Source organism: Miniopterus natalensis, chromosome 11 (assembly GCF_054644295.1).
Source record: "Miniopterus natalensis isolate mMinNat1 chromosome 11, mMinNat1.hap1, whole genome shotgun sequence".
NCBI lineage: Eukaryota > Metazoa > Chordata > Mammalia > Chiroptera > Miniopteridae > Miniopterus > Miniopterus natalensis.
In genome coordinates, this window is record NC_142091.1 from 58,554,663 (window position 1) to 58,574,278 (window position 19,616).

The window sequence follows — 19,616 nt, forward strand, 5'->3', positions numbered from 1 at the left end:
AGAAAATATTTCTAGGCTGGGGAAGGAGGGAGTCCTAGAAAAGTAGGTGGGGTGTCACTGGAGTCCCCATGTGCTGACCCACCAGGGCCAAGGCCAGCATGAAACAGACACAAAAATACCAGATAGGTTTCAGAAATCTGAAAGGAGAAGGAACCTGTGGCTCCTTCAGTAGAGGCAGGACAATGACAAGCTCCAGCATTCTCTCAAAAAGTAGCGGCTGCCGAATGAGTCTGGAAAGATAGGTCAGCAGTGGCCTCAGGAAACAGGATTTGAGTTCCCCAGTGCCCCAGTATTTCCTGAGTTCCTGTTTTACATGAAAACTTCTAACATGGCTCCCATGAGACTTATATCTAGCGACCTGGATGGAGAGTTGGCCTGGCTGCTTAGCTGTAGCCTTGTGGTCCTGTTGGGAAGCATCAGAGAGCTGAGACCCTTACATAGGATTAAAAAGCAAATAGCAAGGAAAGAAGACCTGGAACCTGAGTTTTCGTGCAGTTCCAGGAAACCCCCATACTATGATATAAGTAGGTCCTAAGCTTGTTACTTTGTTTAGCTATTCCTTATCTTACTAAAAACAATATCAAAGGATCTGAGGTTTAAATAACAAGTTGAAGAGACAATAAATTGAAGAGTATGTAAATTCAGAATATAAGAAAGTTTTTAACTGAAATAAAAAAGTTGTCATGCTGCACACAAATTTACACAATGTTATATGTCAACTGTATTTCAGTAAAGCTGGCTGAAAAAAATTTTTTTAAAGAACGTTAAAGTTGCCATTTTTTCATGCAATTGACATTTCTAGCTATGGTTAGAATAGTTAAACTTAGGAATTCTCTTAAACTTTAATGAGTATGGTAAGTACTTCAATCAATAGTCAATTTCAAACAATTAAATATTAAAATTGAAGTTTATAAAGTCATTTTGCAATTTATAGCACCAAGCCCCAACACAATAATAACAATAACAAACTTGAGTTTTCTAATCAAATAAAAAGGATCAGAGAAACAGTTTCCATTTCCAACCAAGGATAATTTTCAATTGGTTAGCAAAATCACTGGTGTTAATTTTGTTCTAGGAATAGAAATTATGTCAATTAGTTAAATTATCATGACTTAAGGGCATCTATTGTGTACTCATCCTCAGGTCTAAATATAATATTCTTTTCATGCAACATTAAAAGAATTTTTATGAGCATGACCTTCTTAAGGACCTCTTGGTAGTTTTACAATTGTTTATACACTTATGTCTTACCCTAATTATGTTATTTCAGAGTATTTTAATGAAATCCCAGGATGGCAACCCTTCCTAAGTATGCTTATAAACAATACCGTACATTGATCTTTAATGAAACACACATAAATGTCACCTCTCTTGATCAAATGTGACCCCAAAACTACTGTGCTTGAAAGCCAAAGGGCTTTTGAGATATTTCAATCATCATCAAGAAATCAATCTTACATGAAACCGAAGGAAAACATGGACTGTCATTGAGCAATAAAGCTCCATATTGTCAGTGCCCTACCTCTGAGCAGAAGCCTTAGGATGTTTCTCTTCCAGTCTCCTCACCAGGGCCACTGCCAGCTGCCCTGCCTCCCCGACAGAACCTTCTGGCATCAGATGGGTGTCTGAAGGCTCTGGCAGTTGCTCCAAACCAGGGAGGCTGGCACTTTCTTGCAGAACCTAATAAATAAAACATAGGAATAAAATAGCTCATTTTCATTGAGCAGAAACATCTAAAGTATATAAGCCAAAAATGTGACGTTATACTTTTTGTGGTTCTTCTTCAGTCTTCATCCTGTAGGTAAATCGTTTGTGTGTGGCCAGAACAAAAGGAGGCAGTCATAAAAAAAAAGGTAGTGTGTCACCATCTGCTTAATAAAATAACATTTATATAAATACATAGATGTTTATATAAATATTAACACGTATATCAATATGTATATTGTGTGCATGATTTTAAACAATCTGTAACATTAAGATGGGAATTCTTGCTTGCCTCCTGAAAACAACTTGAGTATGTTTCTCTTTGCAAAATACATTTGAGAGCTCTGGTTCTGTCCTGCCTCTGGCTCACGACACTGACCTCTCCTGCTAAGCTGCTGCCAGGTCCCTGATGAGCTGTGGTCCAGGCGCCATGGTGAATGTGATACTCTGTCTGGGTCACATCCATTTCTGCCTTTAGCTCCTCTAGGTAGGTCAGAACAAACTGAGGATAAGCCTGTAGGAAAGGGGGAAAAATGTAGTACCAGCCTTGTACTCTTTCCAACTAGAATGATGTTATAACAGACTTATTATACACTAAATATTATTCCATTCTCTGACATTTATATTGCAAAGATATTCTTGATTTGCCATATTTCCCTACTTACTTTTGCTTGTGCTATTTTAGATTTAGAAGTTTTTAAAAATGTTATATACTCAAAGCATTAGTCTTTTTCTTTATGGATTCCATCTTTGTTTGCATGCTCATAAAGATACCCACTCACCGCTAGTGTGGGTTAGACACTCTAATCCATGTTTTTTTCTGTTTATTTTATGGTTCCACGTTTAAATTTAAATCTTTAATTTAGCTGAAACTGGTGGTTTGTATAAGGAAGTAAATCTAACTTTATCTTTTTGCAAATTAATAGAGGGATGGTTAACATTAAAAATAAACAAACTAAAGAAAAAATGTTACCCAAATAAAAACAGTAATAAAATGCAATACTGTATTTAAATTTGTTCATTTTTATTAATATCATTAATAGCTACAAATTATTGATCAGCTAGAATCAATGTGCCAGAATCTATTGATAGGCCACAATCTGTGCCAAATACTCACAATGTTGATATGAATATCTCTATTTTGCAGACAAAGAATGTGAAGCTCAGAAAGGTTAAATGACTTGCCTAAAGCCACACAGCTAATAAGTGGTAGAGCTAAGATTAGTTATTAATATCCTGAAGCAGTAATTCGGTCTTTTTTTAAATGAATGGAATGAGCTCCATTTATGATCCAGCTGCAAATAATTATCAAATTATCCTCCATTTTAGCCTTAACTAGATGGATATAGTTTTGGATATGGCTAAATTTAGATCTAATTAAAATTTCTAAACCTCTATAAGAATGAAATGCCTCATAAAAAATAGTTTTGCTCTGTGACTGTAGAATAACTATAATAAAAAAATCAGCAATTGTGTTTGGGAATGTGACATTAAAATTTTTAGAGTCAAAATTCTCTTTAAAATAACATGTTTAAAACACAAAATAATGCAAAATTCAGCCATTAGGGAAAAGGCCTGTCATTTTTGACAACAGAGATGGACTTTGAGGGCATTATGCTAAGCAAGATAACTTAGACAGACAAAGACAAATACGGCATGATATCACTTATATGTGGAATCTAAAAAAAGCCAAACTCATAGAAAGAGAGAGAAGACTGGTGGTTACCAGGAGGGTGGGGAATTGGGGTGATGTTTAAGGGTATAAACTTACAACTAGTAAATAGATAAGCTCTGGAGATCTAATGCACAACATAGTGATTATAGTCAACAATAATGTATTATAAACTTCAAAGTTGTTAAGAGAATAGATCTTAATCTTACCACAAAGAGAAATGATAACTATGTGATGTAATAGAGGTGTTAGCTAATGCTATGGTGTTGCAATATATACTTGCAAAAATCAATACATTATACACCTTAAATGTATATAATGTTATATGTCAATTATATTTCAATAAAAAATAATAAATTAAATTAAATATTAAGATGAAAGAAAGAAAACCGATGGCCTGAAAAGCTGGGTGGTGCATAGCAATAAATTGCAGAAAATTATTTTTAGCTTTGGAAAACTAGTGTTTTAAAGTCAAACAAAACTTCAAAGGAAAGTATTGAGTTAAGTTAAATTCTAAACTTCTGGGCACAGAGTAAAATCATTTGTGCACGAAAAGCATTTCTTGCTCTCGACAATAGATAGTACATTTTATACAAAGCGAGGAAGGGAAAAACTTAGGAATGAAAGCGGTGGCTTATGAAGTCCTTACCTTAGAATAAATGCAGCCGTCAGTTCCAAACACCCACTTCTGAGAATCATCTTCTTTATGTCTGTAATGAAAATATAATTTAGAGACTGACAACTTTTCTCCACACTAAAACATCTTGAAGGTTTCGAATAAAAGCCTCATTTTCCATATCGCCTGGCAGGAGGACTGCCCACACTCTACCCAGGATTCTACCTTTCTACCACCATCACTGCTACCCCAGCCGCTAAAGCTGTCCCTAAGACAACCAATGCCTTTCGTACCCAGAGTGCTGTGGAGTGTGTGTGTGTGTGACTGTGTGGGGGGGGCTGGAGAGTATGTGTGTACATTACCAATGGCAACAGTGATTAAGAATTTTAGAGAATAAATAGAATCATTAAGAATATTATAGAAATTTCTGTCCCCAAAAAAGATCCTCTGTGAGATGGAAAGGGGCTTAGTTAAGTATATGGGTTAAGAGAATGGGATGGAAAAATACACCATGGAAAACTCGAAACCTCGGCCACCTGTTTCTGAAATGACCAGAAAATTTCATTAAGAAACATCCAATTTTCTGAGCTAAGTCTAAGAAAGGAAAACTAAAACCGGATGAAGTGAATCATGCCTAAATTAACTAATCAGGTATTCATTAATATTTAGAAACCTTACAGAAGTAGGACAAATGAATTAAATTAAGTGTAATGGGATGTTAAACAAGACTTTTCCTCCTGCCTCTGAGTTTTGACAGAAGCCTCCGTGGTTGATAAGAGGAGGTGTCAGGTGATGCTCTGTGATCTGGGCGGCACACGGAAGGCAGCGGTCCCCAACGCCCCCGTGCATGCCTGCCTCTCACCCACGCCCGGTCTCTGTAAGAACGCGTGAAGAACTCTTGGGCATGGCTCAGATTCTGACTGGGAAGGTCTCGACCCCCAGAAATCCACAGTTATAGGTATTTTGAGTGATTCCAACTACAAGAACTGGGGAATGTGGACGTGTGTAGACTACGGACCAGACTTTGGGAAACACTGAATAGAATGATGAGAGTCAGTGAGAAAGAAAGAGCTACAAGCAAAATATTTATAAAAGAAGAATTTATTTGGCGATTGACTAAATGGGATGGAGGTTAGAGAGAACAGATCAGGTTAATTCTCAGGTGGCAGATTTGGGTAAAAAAGAGAAACGTGACACTATTAAAAGAAAGTGAAATTAGAATGGAGGAGAGGGAAGCAGAGATGTGAGAAAACATGAAGAATTCTAGTACTTAGGTTCAAAAAAAAAAAAGTTTTTATGTAGTATCATTTAAGGTTTAACTGATACCAAAGCTAAAAATCACATGCTCAAGCTTTAGACAAATGTAATTGCTGACAATTTCAGCAATGAGTGGGGTGAGAGGTGCTGGGGGGGGATCATCTTTCTAGAGATCCTTTTATTTTGTAATTAAAGGAAAAAAGAAACTTTTTAAAAATGTTTCTTAAGGTCCAGAAATAAAACTTATGGTTACAAAAATAATTATTTATTATTATCTAAGAAAACATTTCTCTGAAATATTCCATTTATCAGAGGGTGGAGCAAGAAGGCATCCCATGGCCACTGTTCGGTTTTGGGGAAATTTCACAGGCTAACGCTCAGCATGTCCCAGTTGACTGTACGGACCATCACCATGCTTCACAATCACAAATCTATGTTCTCAGGCAGCTTCAGATGGCTCTGGTGTCTTCCTATGCTACCTGGACCAAAAGTAGAGTCCATAGAGAATGGGGGAAAGGGATTTCCACTCCACGATTCTTAACATAGTAAGAGTAGAGAGAAGTTTCACCCATCAATACACATCCTGTGCAATTACACATGGACAACTTTCTACCTGATGTTGACATTTCTAATGGCCTTGTCTACATATTTGAATATTACCCAAAAGTCCAATGCATGGCAAACAGTCCTTTCTACGTTGTGCACTTGATAGAGTCTGTCACTTTGCTTTAATAATCTAACTCTTAAACTTTAGGTCTTGGCCAAGGAGATGGATTTTCAATCTCTGATTACCTGGTGATGCGGTTTGTTTACCTGTCTTTCTATCCCTGCACCTAGCATTGCAGAGATACACTTGTTCGTTGTGTTCAATGGTGTCCTTAAAGAAATGTTTAACCTTGTCTAGATTAATGTTGGCCAACTATCACTCTATTTCCAGTAAGACCTAAGTAGGGGAAAAAAGTAGACCAAAAAACATAACTGAAAGACTAACACTGAAATAAGGAAAACAGTAAAGATTACCAGACAGGTAATGGAAACAAATAAAACAAGCTAGAGCTAGTGTGAGGGTGGCTATTGGGAATGGTAGGGGACAGAGCCAACTGGAGGATATACGTTCCATCTAAATGGGGAATCCACTCCTGCAGGACTGGTGTCATGAAAGGATGAAAGTCCAGTGCAGTCCATTCTTCTGATTTTTTCAAGGAAAAACAGTAATATGGATTTTTGTGTAAAATCTCCCTATATCTATAGGCTTACAACTAATTAAAAAAACATAATGTGCCGAACAAAATCTATGGGTCCCCAGTATTTAGTCTAATTTAACCTCTGTGTGCAGATGGATGCGTGTGTGTGTGTGTGTGCGTGTGCTGGATTAATTAGTTTATAAACTTAACACTAAAGGCCAGATCCTACATATCCACATTCTTTAAAAATTTAGTAAAATTAATGGTGGCCTAAAGAACTTCAGTTCTTTGGTTTGGCTATAAGGTGACAAAAAAAAATCTTTTGGAGGAAAAAGTATCTTTGACTTGGAAGTTTATATTTTTAAAAATTTTTCTAAATTTCAGACTACTCGGTAACGGCATTGTTGTTCTGCCTTTCATCCACCCATGGTCAGATGCACATCACAGGAAAAATTCTAAAAAGACAAATATGTGCAAGCACTGGCTGTATTGAATCAGAATAAAATGAGCAACACCAAATGAGACATAACTGAAGTAATGAGGCATGATCTGTTTACGATACTCTTTGTGAGTTGTCAGGTTGCTACTTTAAGTGCTGGTTCTATTATTTTTAGCATATAAAAGGCTATGTCTCAATTCACAGCTTTTGTGAAAATTACATTATACTACTTAAGAGAAGAGAAAGAAAATCTGTCTCCAGCAGTTGCTGTCACATGAGAATATTTATTGTTGTTTACAATGAAATGTGGTTATGATGAAAAAAAAAAGTCATGCAGGTACTTCAAATGCTCTGGAATGGATAAGCACATTTGAAAATATATACCCAGAGGTGAGGTAAGTCTTGGTCCTCGTTGCTTTTTAAAAAACAAAATGTAGCTTCACAGGTAATAAGAATCCCTAGTTTTCCAAATTTTCTGCTATTTTGCCTCCATCTTACAGATTTTGTTTCTCGGAAAAAGGCAAGTTGCATTAATACAAAGACAAAAGATTCTTATTTGCATAGGGGTCCTCCCTTTCTCCTGCCCATTTCTTCCTCTCTCCCTCTCTTCTTGCCTTCCTTTCTATAGTACACCACATCTTTTCTCATCAATAGAGATTTTTCAAGTAAAACTACACTTTTAATTTTTTAAATTATCATCTCTTTCCTTGCCCATGCTCTATTCTCTATAGGCAACAAGGACATCAAGTTGGAGGCTTCAGTCCCACCCAATTCTATGACAATCCTGGCCAGAGTAGGATGTAAACTTCAGTGGGCTAAGACCCCATCAACACCAGTTTTAGCATCTAGTTAGCCCAGGGAGGGCCCTGGGCATGACGAGCATGTTCATCAAGTGATACGTAAAACCTTTCCCAACACCTGCCATTTTGAACTAGACCATTGATCAACTCTCCCACGGAGAGTGGTCACCCCTTACCATATACCTCTAAGGTAACCACTTAGTCACTCCTTACCCATCAATTTGATTCTTTGTGTCCAAATATTTGGGAGTTTTCCAGGAAGCTTTCTGCTATTGATTTAATTAAATTCCATTATTTTAGGTCTATGACTTTCTGCATAAATTTAAAATTAGCTTGATAATTTCTATGAAGGAAACCTACTGGGGTTTTAATTGAGATGGCATTAAATCTATAGATTTGAGAATCAAATTAATCAAATACATAATCAAATAAATTTATTAATCAAATAGATTAATCAAATAAATCTATAGGCTAATTTGGATATCATAACAATATCCAGCCTTCCAATCCATGAACACACTATATACCCACATTTATTTAGGTCTTCTTAAATTTCACTCAGCAATGTTTTGTAGTTTTCATTACACAAGCTTACAACATATTGTGACTGATTTATCCTTAAGTATGTCATATGTTTGATGTTATTATAAATGTTATTTTTAAATATCAATTTCCAATCGCTTGTTGCTAGACTATAGAAATGTAACTAATATAGGTGTATTGATTCAAGCTCTTAAACTTGCTAAATTAATTTATTAGTTCTAGAACTTTTTGTATATTTTATAGGATTTTCTACAGAGAAAATCATGTGGTCTGAAAATAGACAGTTTTACTTCTTCAATTCCTATTGAGATGCCTTTGCTGTTCTTTTTCTTCTAAGGATGGCTAAACGTTTCCATGCAATGCTCAATCGGAATGGTCAGAGTGGACAGCCTTGCCTTCTCCCTGATCTTAGAAAGGACTGGGTAGTATTCAGTCTTTCACCATTAAGTATGTTAGCTGTAGGGGTCTCACAGATGTCCTTTGGCATATTGACACAGTTCCCTTCTACTCAACTTTCTGAGAGGTTTCATTTGGAATGGATGTGTTGACTTTCGCTGAATGCTTTTTCTATATCTATTTGGATATTCATATAATTTTTCCTTTTTAGCCTGCCAATACAGTGACTTACATTGATAGATTTTCAAATATCAAACTAACTTTGCTTGCCTGTTCATGTAATATTACCTTTTTTTATAATTGTTGTATTCAATTTGCTAAAATTTTGTTAGGAATTATTTGCATTTATGTTCATGCACGATATTGGTCTATTATTTTAGTTTCTTGTAATGTCTTTGGTTTTTGCTATCAGAGTTAACATAGAAAGGATTGGGTAGTATTTCTTCTATTTTCTGGATGAGGTCATGTAGAATTGGCATTATTTTTTCCTAAAATGTTTGGTAGAATTCCTCACGAAGCTAGCAAGAGCATCTGGGCCTAGAGTTTTCCTGGTGGGAAATATTTCACTGAAAAAGCTACCTCTTTAAGAGATACAGGACTTCTCAGCTTACCTATTTCTTCTCCGTAGTCACTGGTAGTTTGTGCCCTTTAAGGAACTGGTTCTTATCATCTAAGTTGACAAATTTACTGGTGCACAGTTGTTCAGAATATTCAGTTATTGTCCCTTTAGTAACTGTGTAGTAGCACCTTTCTCCTCCCTGATGCTAGTAATTTGTGTCCTTTGTCTTTACTTCCTGGACGATGTTGCTAGAGGCTTATCAGTTTGTTCTTAACCTTTTCAAAGAAACCAGCTTTAGGTTTCAGTGGTTTTCTCTATTTTCCTATTTTCTATTTCACTGATTTCCCTTCTAGCTTTTATTATTCCCTTTCCTCTCTTCATGTTGAGTTCGATTTGCTTTTCTTACTCTAGTTTCTTAAAATGGAACCTGAGGTCACTGATTTGATATCTTTTTTCTTCTCTTATATAGGCATTTACATAAATCTCCCTCTGAGAACTTCTTTAGCTGCATTCCACAAATTGTAATAATACCTTGTGTTTTCACTTTCATTCAGTTCAGAATACTAGCTAATTTCTGTTTTGATGTGTTCTTGATCCATGGGTTAGAAATGTGTTACTCTGTGTCCAAATATTTGGGGGCTTTCTAGAAGGCTTTCTTCTATTGATCTAATTTAACTCCATTATAGTCAGAAAACATATTTGATAACACCTGATTTCTATTAATTATATTGAGACTTGTTTTATAACCAGAAGAGAGTCTGTTTTGGCTAATAGGCTGTGTGCCTGAAATGAACATGTCTCCTGCTGTTGTTGGGGGAGTCATTCGGTAACTATCAATTAGTCGGTTGACTCGGTCATTGTAATCTTCTCTACTCTTAGATTTGTTTCCACTTGTTCTATCAATTATTGAAACAATACTTTCTGCTGACTACAACTGTAGGTTTTTCTCTTTCTCCCTGCAGTTCTATCAGCTGCCCCTTCAAGTGTTTTGAAGCTGTATTATGAGGTGAATAAATATATAGGATTGTATGTCTTCCTGGTGAGTTAACCCCTAATCATTATGAAATGATCCTCTCTATCCCTGATGATAATATTCTTTATACCAAAGCCTACTTTGTCTGATAATAACTTAGCAATTCAAGCTTTCTTTGGATTGGTTTTACCATGGTATAAATGCATCCTATGCATATATGTTTAACCTATTTGTGTGTTCCTATTTAAAGTGGATTGTTTATAAGTTAGCATATAAATGAATCTTGTTTTTTTATCTGATCTGACATCTGACTTTGAAATGGGGTGTTTTAGATTATTTATATTTAATGTGATTATTGATACAGTTGGGTTGAAACCTACCATCTTATTTATTTCTTCTTTGTCCTATCTGTTCTTTGTTTCCCTTCCCTTCTTTATCTGTATTCTTTTGGATTAAAAATTTTTTATGATTTCACTTTATCTACATTTTTTATTTGTTACCATAACTCTTGTATGTTATATTAGTGGTTGCTTTAGGGTCTATCATATACATCTTTAACTTATCAGTCTACTTTCAACTGATGTCATACCATTTGACAAATATATATGAATCTGTCTTCCATTTGTCTCTAATTAGAAATTTTATTGTCCTCATAGGTTTTACTTCTATATGTTATTTCTATAATGTATTATTTTTTGCTTTAAACAACAAATTATATTTTAAAGAGAAATAATAAGAAATAAAAGGTCTTTATACTATCTATGAAATTACTATTCCCAGTGCTCTTCATTTCCAACTGGTATCATTTTTTCAGTTTGTGAACATTTGAAATATTGGAAAGGTCAGGTTTTTAAAAAGAGTTTAAAGATGTTCTTCCATGGTCTTCTCACTTGCATTATTGCCAACAAAAAATCTGTCAATCTTTGTTCTTCCTCTATGTAATGTCTTTTCTCTTTGTATGCTTTTAAGATTTTCTCTTTATCACAAAATTTCAGGTGATTTTATTAAGATATTCCTTGATTTCATTTCTTCATGTTTCTTGTGCTTCATGTTTGTTGAACTTCTTGGATCTGTAGGCTATAGTTCACAAAAATCTGGAAACTTTTCAGATAGCATTCCCCCCCCCCCCCCCATATTTTCTGTTCCTTGCTTCTTCCCTTCAGAGACTCTAGTTACTCAGAGATCAGGCCATAGAAAGTTTCTTACATATCACTGATGCTCTGTTCATTGTTTTTTCAATTTTTTTCTCTCTGGCTGTCATTGGAAATAGTTTCTATTGTTTTCCCTTCAAATTCATTACTATTTTCTTCCACAGTGTCTAATCTGCCGCTAGTCATGTATTTTTCTTTTCGTTCGTTGCGATTTGCATCCCTAGAAATTTGATTGGAGTCTTTTATATCTTCCATGTCTCTACTTAATACATTTAATCTTTTCCCTAACTTCCTAAATATATGGAATACAGTTATAACAACTGTTCTAATATCCTGTCTATTAATTCTATGATTTGTGTAATTTCTGGGTCAGTTACAAGTGATTGATTTTTCTCTTTGTTATAACTACAGACTAAATGAGCTGAAACATCTGTGGCTCCATGTCCCATGGTTTGGCCTTGTCATTATCATCGTAAGTTGATTCTTGATACATCTCCAGTTTATAGCACTGATTTTGCTCCAGAAATCTTGTTACCCACTCCATATACAGCACCACGTCAAACTGGGACTTGCTTTGGGTTTGTTTACCTATCCTTAGGTACTGTGTGTTTGGGATGCGACTAGCACTGGCTAGTTTGCATGCAGCCAAGCTAATGCCTCCCTTTCCTTTCTGCCTGTGTTTCTCGATTAATGTACCCTACTAATCCATTGAGATGTCTGCTACTATACTTGGCACTCATTGGCAATTTTCTGACTAGACTTTGACATACAGGCAGTATAGTATTGTGGCTAAGAGTAAGTTGTTGAGTCTGACTGCTTAGGTTTGTATTCCTGTCCAACCACTTAGTATGTATGACCTCGAGTAAATGATTGACTTCTCTATGCCTCAATTTCCTCAGTTGTAAAGATAATAATAATACATACCTTATCAGGTTGTTGTGAGGATTAAATGTGACAATATAATATAAATAAATTAGAACAGTGTCAGCTCAGAAATTAATTTTTGTTAGAGTATGAGGTATAGCCAGAATTTAGACCTGTAAATCTGACTCTACAGATCACATTCCTAATTATTGTGATATTCTAATACCTGTTGCATGATCCTTTTCACATATTAGAGAAAATTTCCCTTCTGTATTAGCATCTGGGCTAGTTTCTCTGGTGCTTAAGTGCCCTAGTTCTGGTTTCAGCCTTAAGCACAAACCAACTGCCTATCTATCCAGAAGTAGTTGGGTAATAGCTTTCTAAGTCCTGGTCAACACAGGTGAAATCAGAAGACAAACAAGCAAGAAAAACAAAAGCATCTAGGAAACAATATTTCTAAATTGTTAAATATACATCAATTATCTTCCTAAATTTTTAAAATTTATTTTTTATTTTAATTTTATAATCCCAAGTCAGAAAAAACAAACAGAAAGGACACTCTCAGTGCCTGATAAGCCACCAATATTTCGTCTCCTTGACTTTTCTTTCACAGTTCAATATTTTAAATTTAGATGATGGAGAAGAGGTTAGGAATACACACAGAACATTAAATTTTTTAATTTAAATTTTTTTGATTTAAATTTTTTAAATCAAAATAGATATAAAGAAATTAGTCCAATAATTACAAAATGAAGCCACAGCTTTTCTGCAGCATAGGTACATGTCGAAGGCCAACATTTCGCTTTTTAAAATATTTAAGAATCACTACCTAACAAAGTGGGATACGTTTGCAAACTTATTTTGGATTAGAAAAATTAATACTCATACTGTGATCACAAGTTTAAACAACTAATGAATATTCCATCTAAGCCAGGAAACAGTATGATTTGACAGCTCGGAAATCTTGAAATTAGCATTTGCTGCTTTGAGCCAAATAACATATATGTATCACCTTTTCTGGAGGATTAATTGATATCCTTCCAGCGATGCTCCCTCGGCGGCCTTGACTCTGATTGGATGACCAACAGCCAGGCAGCCCTGAGTTACCGCTCGGCTCAGGATCATTCCAGCCTGCCAATGAATAGAGAGGGCAGAAAGGTCGGGATAAGTTAAAGGAACCAGAAGATTCAACAATGTGTCACAAATAGTGAGGTCATTATGCCTGGATAACCCTGGATATTAACAGTTGCCGAAAGTGAAACACTACCCACAACTTAGCGGTCAGTGAGCCGTGCTCAGAACCAGTGATCCTCCCGTCCTACAAGGGCAGCATTTTATAGTTCAGTGCAAAATAAAGCAGGCCTCGCTACCTTCATCTGTCCCCTTTCCCTGTGCATATTTCACAGGGGTCCATCACATGTCACTTGTTATGGTTATAACGACAGAGCTTTCTTGAAATATGCACAGGAAAAAAAGGGGCAGCGAGCTGAAGGTGGAAACAAATCCTTAACCTTGGTACTCTGGGTCTAAACACCATGGGTTAAACATTTTAAGGTGGTTTGTGAACTGCTTTTGTTTTAAATGCTAGAAATCTCTAATAAGGAAATTGATTAGGAATATTGTTTGAATGGCCACGTCGCAATTTTCTTACTTAGTGAATCAATACATTTTAAATAAGCAACGACAACTGAGGAATTTATTTACACAGATGACATGCAAAATTCTCTAACAGGTAACAAGATTTACTTTTTAAAAAGGGAGAGAATATTCAATCTAAAAATATTTTCAAAATTGGTTTCTTTTTAGTATGTAACATTTATTTCTCAGTGTTTTGTTGTGTGGGAAATATATGACTTAAGAAAATGATTTTTTTTAAATTTGCTTCTAAAAAGCACTGAATGGAATCCTCATTTGATAATGTTTTCTATACAGAAAGGAAACTGCTTAGGGTGAGGAAAAGAATCACCACTTATTAAGCACTTTCTGTATACCAGATACTATGCTTGAACTTCAGACATGCTTTCTCACTTAATCTCCGCAGTAACTGTGCCAGACAGGTGTGACTAACCGCATTTTACAGAGAAGGAAATGGTGGCTCAGTGTGGCTAAGTAACTCTCTCAAGGTCACACAAGGGATTCTAATTCCTATCTAACCCTAAAACTCATACCCTTTTCAGTAAGCGGTTCAGTTATTTTTGAGGAACTTTTAGACAAGTACAGGTTTTTTAAAATCATAAAATTCTAGAAACAGATACCACAGAATTACAGAATATGAGACCTAGGAAAGAACCTTCCATATCTACGGGGCCAACTCTTTAGGAGAGAAGACCAAAGCCCAGATACAGTATGTCACTTACTGAGGTCACACAGGTGTTCAGTGGCAGTGCTAAAAGTAAAATACTTCCATCATGCTCAAAAATTGGCCAGATATAGAGCAGCGTCCTATATTATAGTGAAAAGCCATATATTTTGAACCAGAGAGACCAAGAATCCTTCTTCTGCCACTTTTTAGACTCAGTTTTTTTCAGCTATATAATGAAAACCTGCACAGTTTGTACAAGATTAAATGAGATAAATGTGTATATGATGCCTAACATGTAGCAGATGATTAACAAAATGCAAATATTATTATTAAATCAGAAGTAAAATACAACTTTAAAGGGGCTAGTAGTTAGAGTCTCCAGGTCAGAAGCAAGTTTAAGAAATAACTCATCTAACCTCATTCTGCCTTGTTATTTAAAATGAATAATATTTTAGTACCTTATGCCTTAGTTACTTTATATGTTTGTTTTGAACTCTCAGGGAATCTAAAAATAATAATTAAGGGCAACCTAAACTTTTATTTATAAAATAGTTTTGAAGTCCTCTCCCCTACCCCAAACTAGGTAGCAGCAAACTTGCCTGAATGACTCTACACCCACGGAAGTACTAAGAAGAAGCAAAAACAGTCTAAAGTGAGGGGACTGAGGGAAATAAAGGGTAAATAAAGCTGTACCATCTCTTTCCAGACATAAATACTTGGTGACAATTACAAAACATATTTCAATAGTAAGAGGGAAGAGGAGGGCAATTATACATTCTCAGGGTAAATCATATCCAAAAGTAAAATAATAAAGCAAAAGATCAAACAGTGCCAACCCACAGGTATACATGTGTTAGGCACTGTCACATTCTATACTCGGGGATTTCTTCTAAAACTGCCCTTATAAAGACCACATCAGTCATTATGTGGTGCCAGTCCACCGGGCTCCGTGAAGCACAACCGTGAAGGCTGAGAGTGGACACAAATGACATTCAGACAAACCCCCCGGAAACGGTGAGCCTGTGGACTGTACACAAGCTCTGTGCCGGGTTTAGACACACTGGGAGTCCGAGCGAACCAGCACGTCTGAAAGCGCATTGGTGCTCAGGGGGGCTCCAGCCCTCCTCGGCCCTAGACAAACCAGGCGCAGGGCAGGAGCACTGGCACCTTCCCCTGCACGCTGGGGGGAGGGCCGGGCACTGGAGCCGGTGCGCCAGGGGCTCGGGAGTCACTCAGGGGGGACAGCCGCTCTTGAGCACCTTCGTGATCAGCCACACACTGGCTGCAGGCCACGGGGTCGCCGGCACCATCTGACGTCCGCTGCTCACTTCACTGCTTGAGGAGCCCCACTTTCCAATGGAAACCGAGGCGTGAAGGACAATATTGGGATCCACCTGTACCATGAGAACAAGTGTGCATTTTAAAGAAGAGTCTGAAAGTCAATGGTCCTCAATACACTTATCCAAAATAAGTTATCCTGGAACGCTGTCTTTCGATTGAGAAGGGCTCTCTGGAAACAGGGCTCAGTCCCATTTGATTCACTCCAACTAATAGTTGTTGAGCACTGGTTCTGATGTGCAAGGCCCCAGACTACATTGGTGAGGATATTATAAAATACAGGGCAGGGTAAAAGTAGGTTTACAGTGGTTCATGTGGAAAATAATACAATAATTAATAAATAATAATAGATGACTAAACTCTGTGTTTCATGTACTGACAAATATAAATGTACTTTTGCCCCACCCTGTATTTTTCCTGCCGTAGATAAACAGTAGAGGCAAAGAGAGACACACACACACACACATTTTCATGGTAAGCTCCAAATGGGTGATTAAACAGTACTCCAGGCATTCAAAGAGTGGTAGGTTCCTATCAGCTGTAGCAACAAAAAGTGGAATATCTTGAAGGAAGTAACATCTGAATAAAGACAGACTGACAAGAATAATAAAGAATACAAAGATATTCCAAGTAAGGGCAAGGGTGTATAATCAAGGTATCTCAGGATTTTCAATAGGCTCAAAAACTAAATTTGGCCAAACTGTAGAAGGTGTCAAGTGTAAGGCTATGGAGTTAGATGTTGGTAGGGAGCAGTGAACACTTTCAAGCAGGAGGGACCGGATTATAACAAACTCTAGTAGGTTCATCTGGCAAAGGGTAGACATAATGGGTCGCACAATGGAGACATCAAAGGCAAGGAGAACAACTGGGAGTCCACACAACCTACGAATAAAGGGATATGAGCTGAGCCTTTAGGGATGGTTGTGCAAATGGACAGGAGGGGACCGACTGGGGAGACACTGCACCTGTGTTTATCAGATTACATATGTCAAAGGTACTGTGTGCCCTCTCATTTCTCACTTAGACTTGGTCATCAGATTAACAGGCATTCACATCACCTGTAGGAATTCTATTCTTTCAAACATAATACTTTATCTCCTAACTTACATGATCACTTTCTCTGAGCAATCATGCTAACTTTGTAAGTTCCAGTATTTACTGGTACAGGATTATGGGAACGTGACTGGTTCTGCTTTAAACCCAATACATGATGTTGCTTCGATAACAATCTAAATTATTTTCTAATACTAAAACGTCCATTCAAAATCGGTGCTAATACTAGATATGTGTTGGGTGGCAAATGATTGTTTTTAATTCAAAAATTAAATAATAATTTAAAAGGAAATATTTTTCAAACGTGACCAGGCAATAACAAAAGGGTACAACTAATACACTTGGCAATTATTCTATAATGGAAGATCATTACTTCTCAAAAGAAGAACATGTCATACGACCCCTGTATGTGAAAATAAAATTTTAGAGATCCAGCAACCCCAGCCCGTAAGTAGATTTGACTCACAGCTCTTCGACTGCGCATTCCCCAGCCAGCCAGTTGTGGCTGGATTGGGGGTGGGGAGTCCCCCGCAGCTCCTGGACAATGATAAACCGTATTCTACTAATCCGCCCGCCACAGGACTCAGCACTTACAGTAACACTCGTACTCCACCTCCTAACTCCAAGTTGCCATCACACTCAAAACTGTCCCCTGCAACTGGGAAGAAGATTGTTTTGACTGGAATTAGTCAGACAGAAGGAACGCACTGCCAACTGCTTCTTTGTACAGCACCTGCTGCCAGCGCCTAAATTCTTGTTATCTCCACAACATGGTTTAATCTTTTAACAGTTGGCTTACTGGTGGAGAGCGGAGGGGTCCTTTGTGTCTGTCGTGGGTTGGCACCCAGTATTAACACCATGCTGTTCTTTGAGAGAGATTTTGCTGGACAGTTCCCAAGTGATTCTACACAGACCAGACACAGCCAGGGCCACTACCTCAGCTTCATTTCATGTTATAGAAAAAAAAAATTAAAAATTCTGCCAAGTCTGAGGACACTTAAAACTGACAATGGCCATTCAATTTCTCTCCGTGACTTTACTTTCTTTTTTCTTTTTAATTTAATCTGACAGCCTAGCATTAGACCAAACATTTATGAAGGTGGTAAAGATTAAAAAACAACAACAAAAAAACCAATCCTATGAAAATTGAAATTCTGAAAAACAAAAGTGCTCTGACAATCTGCAACATCATATGCCCTGTGTGTGTGTGTGTGTGTGTGTGTGTAGGTGTGTGTTGGTGCAAAAACAGGTGTGTGCAAAAGCATTTATGTTGAGACTGCCTTCTAAATACATGCCATCATAATGTCATTAGAAAATCTTTTTAAGTCCTGTTGAGAATCAAAACAGGAATTTCTGTTTTATGCTTTTGAACACCTATATACATAGCTCCCTTTAAATGACCACTATGACATTTCTGGTCTGAATAAACTGTGCTGATCTAGAAGCTGCCAGTGATAAAAATGATACATACAAGCGCTGGGCCAGTAAAACTTCTTGTTTAATTTTCTTTTTCCAAATCACTTATGAAAGTGGAGCAGCCTTCAATATTCCTGTGCAAATTCAAAACAATAAGGGAACCACCTGTCTTTTCTTACAGGTCTACTGAGGAACAAAATACAAAACAATAAAATTTTTCTTGAAAGGAAAAGCTCATAGATCAATCATAATCTTCATTCTAAACAAGTTGCTTGCTACATAGAAATTTTATAAAATTTTATACTTTTGATAGACAATTTAGGGCCAAGTTAAATAATTTGATATATAAATTTAAACCACAACTATAAGAAATGTTCTAAAATCTCTTTCCTCCTATCTCTGATATTCCTCTTACTGTTTCCATTCCCTGATCTATAGCTGATCAATCCACCCCCCTCTAAGGGCAAAAACTGAAAAAGTTTGAAAGCAGAAAATAACAGCGAGCAAATAAGACAACTTCAAGATCTAGGTAAGCAGTCCTTAAAAAGCTTCTAACTATTGGTCTAAAAACATGGAAGGGACTTGGGATTTTCTTTAAAGTCCTGCATCCTATTCTAATGGCAATCAGTTCAAAATTTAAGTTAAAATTTAGTATTTTCCACAATATAAATTATTTGTAGAAAATATTATTGCTCAATGACTTGCTCTCCGTGAAGACTTGTTTGCCTTTCCCAGCCTCCTTTGTGCAAAACAGAATAATACATTCTGCTAGCATCCATGACTGCTGAATTTACAAGCTAACTTGTAACAAGTATGCCATAACTCTAAAATTACAACTTGGTATTTTTCTTGCTGTTTCCATACTGAGAGTTGTCACTAATGTTCTAATGATGTCTGATCATGCTGAAAGACTAGGATCAAAATAAGCTTCCTTTGCATTTTGGCAAAATATATGACCTGCCAAACACTAAACTATCCATTTTTCTACTACACTTTTCCATAACCAGGCTCTCCTCAAGCTATTCCTCTCATTATTTTTTTCTTTTATATTAACTATCATGAAGTTTAAATGTCATCCATTTCGTGGCAACATATAATTTTACTGCCCTTAAACTGGAGCAATCTAAAAATGTCACCAATTTAAGGAACAATAGAGAACTGTTGAAAGATGTATTTGCCAAATTTTTCATTGCTGTAGATTCCAAATCTTTTTTTTTTTTTTTTAAATGGATAAAAGAGCAACAGGTTGTAATTGTCAGGGTTATATCTGTCTCCCACACTAATAGGGATTATGTGTTCCCAATTTTTCTCTGCAGGGAAGGTTTTACTTGTCAATAAGAGATTTCAAC

General features: G+C 36.5%; 1 protein-coding gene across 1 annotated transcript in view; it reads right to left on the reverse strand.

Moving 5' to 3' along the window:
* Positions 1-1,518: 1,518 nt before the first annotated feature.
* The window catches only part of DCDC1 (doublecortin domain containing 1), a 151,418-nt gene continuing 133,320 nt past the window's right edge, over positions 1,519-19,616 (reverse strand). The window contains exons 13-17 of the mRNA XM_087822274.1: positions 15,720-15,854; positions 13,171-13,289; positions 4,026-4,086; positions 2,084-2,218; positions 1,519-1,680 (exon numbers count right to left, since the gene is read on the reverse strand). Coding sequence (XP_087678400.1) covers positions 1,519-1,680; positions 2,084-2,218; positions 4,026-4,086; positions 13,171-13,289; positions 15,720-15,854 — 612 coding nt within the window. The remainder of the gene's footprint in view (positions 1,681-2,083; positions 2,219-4,025; positions 4,087-13,170; positions 13,290-15,719; positions 15,855-19,616) is intronic.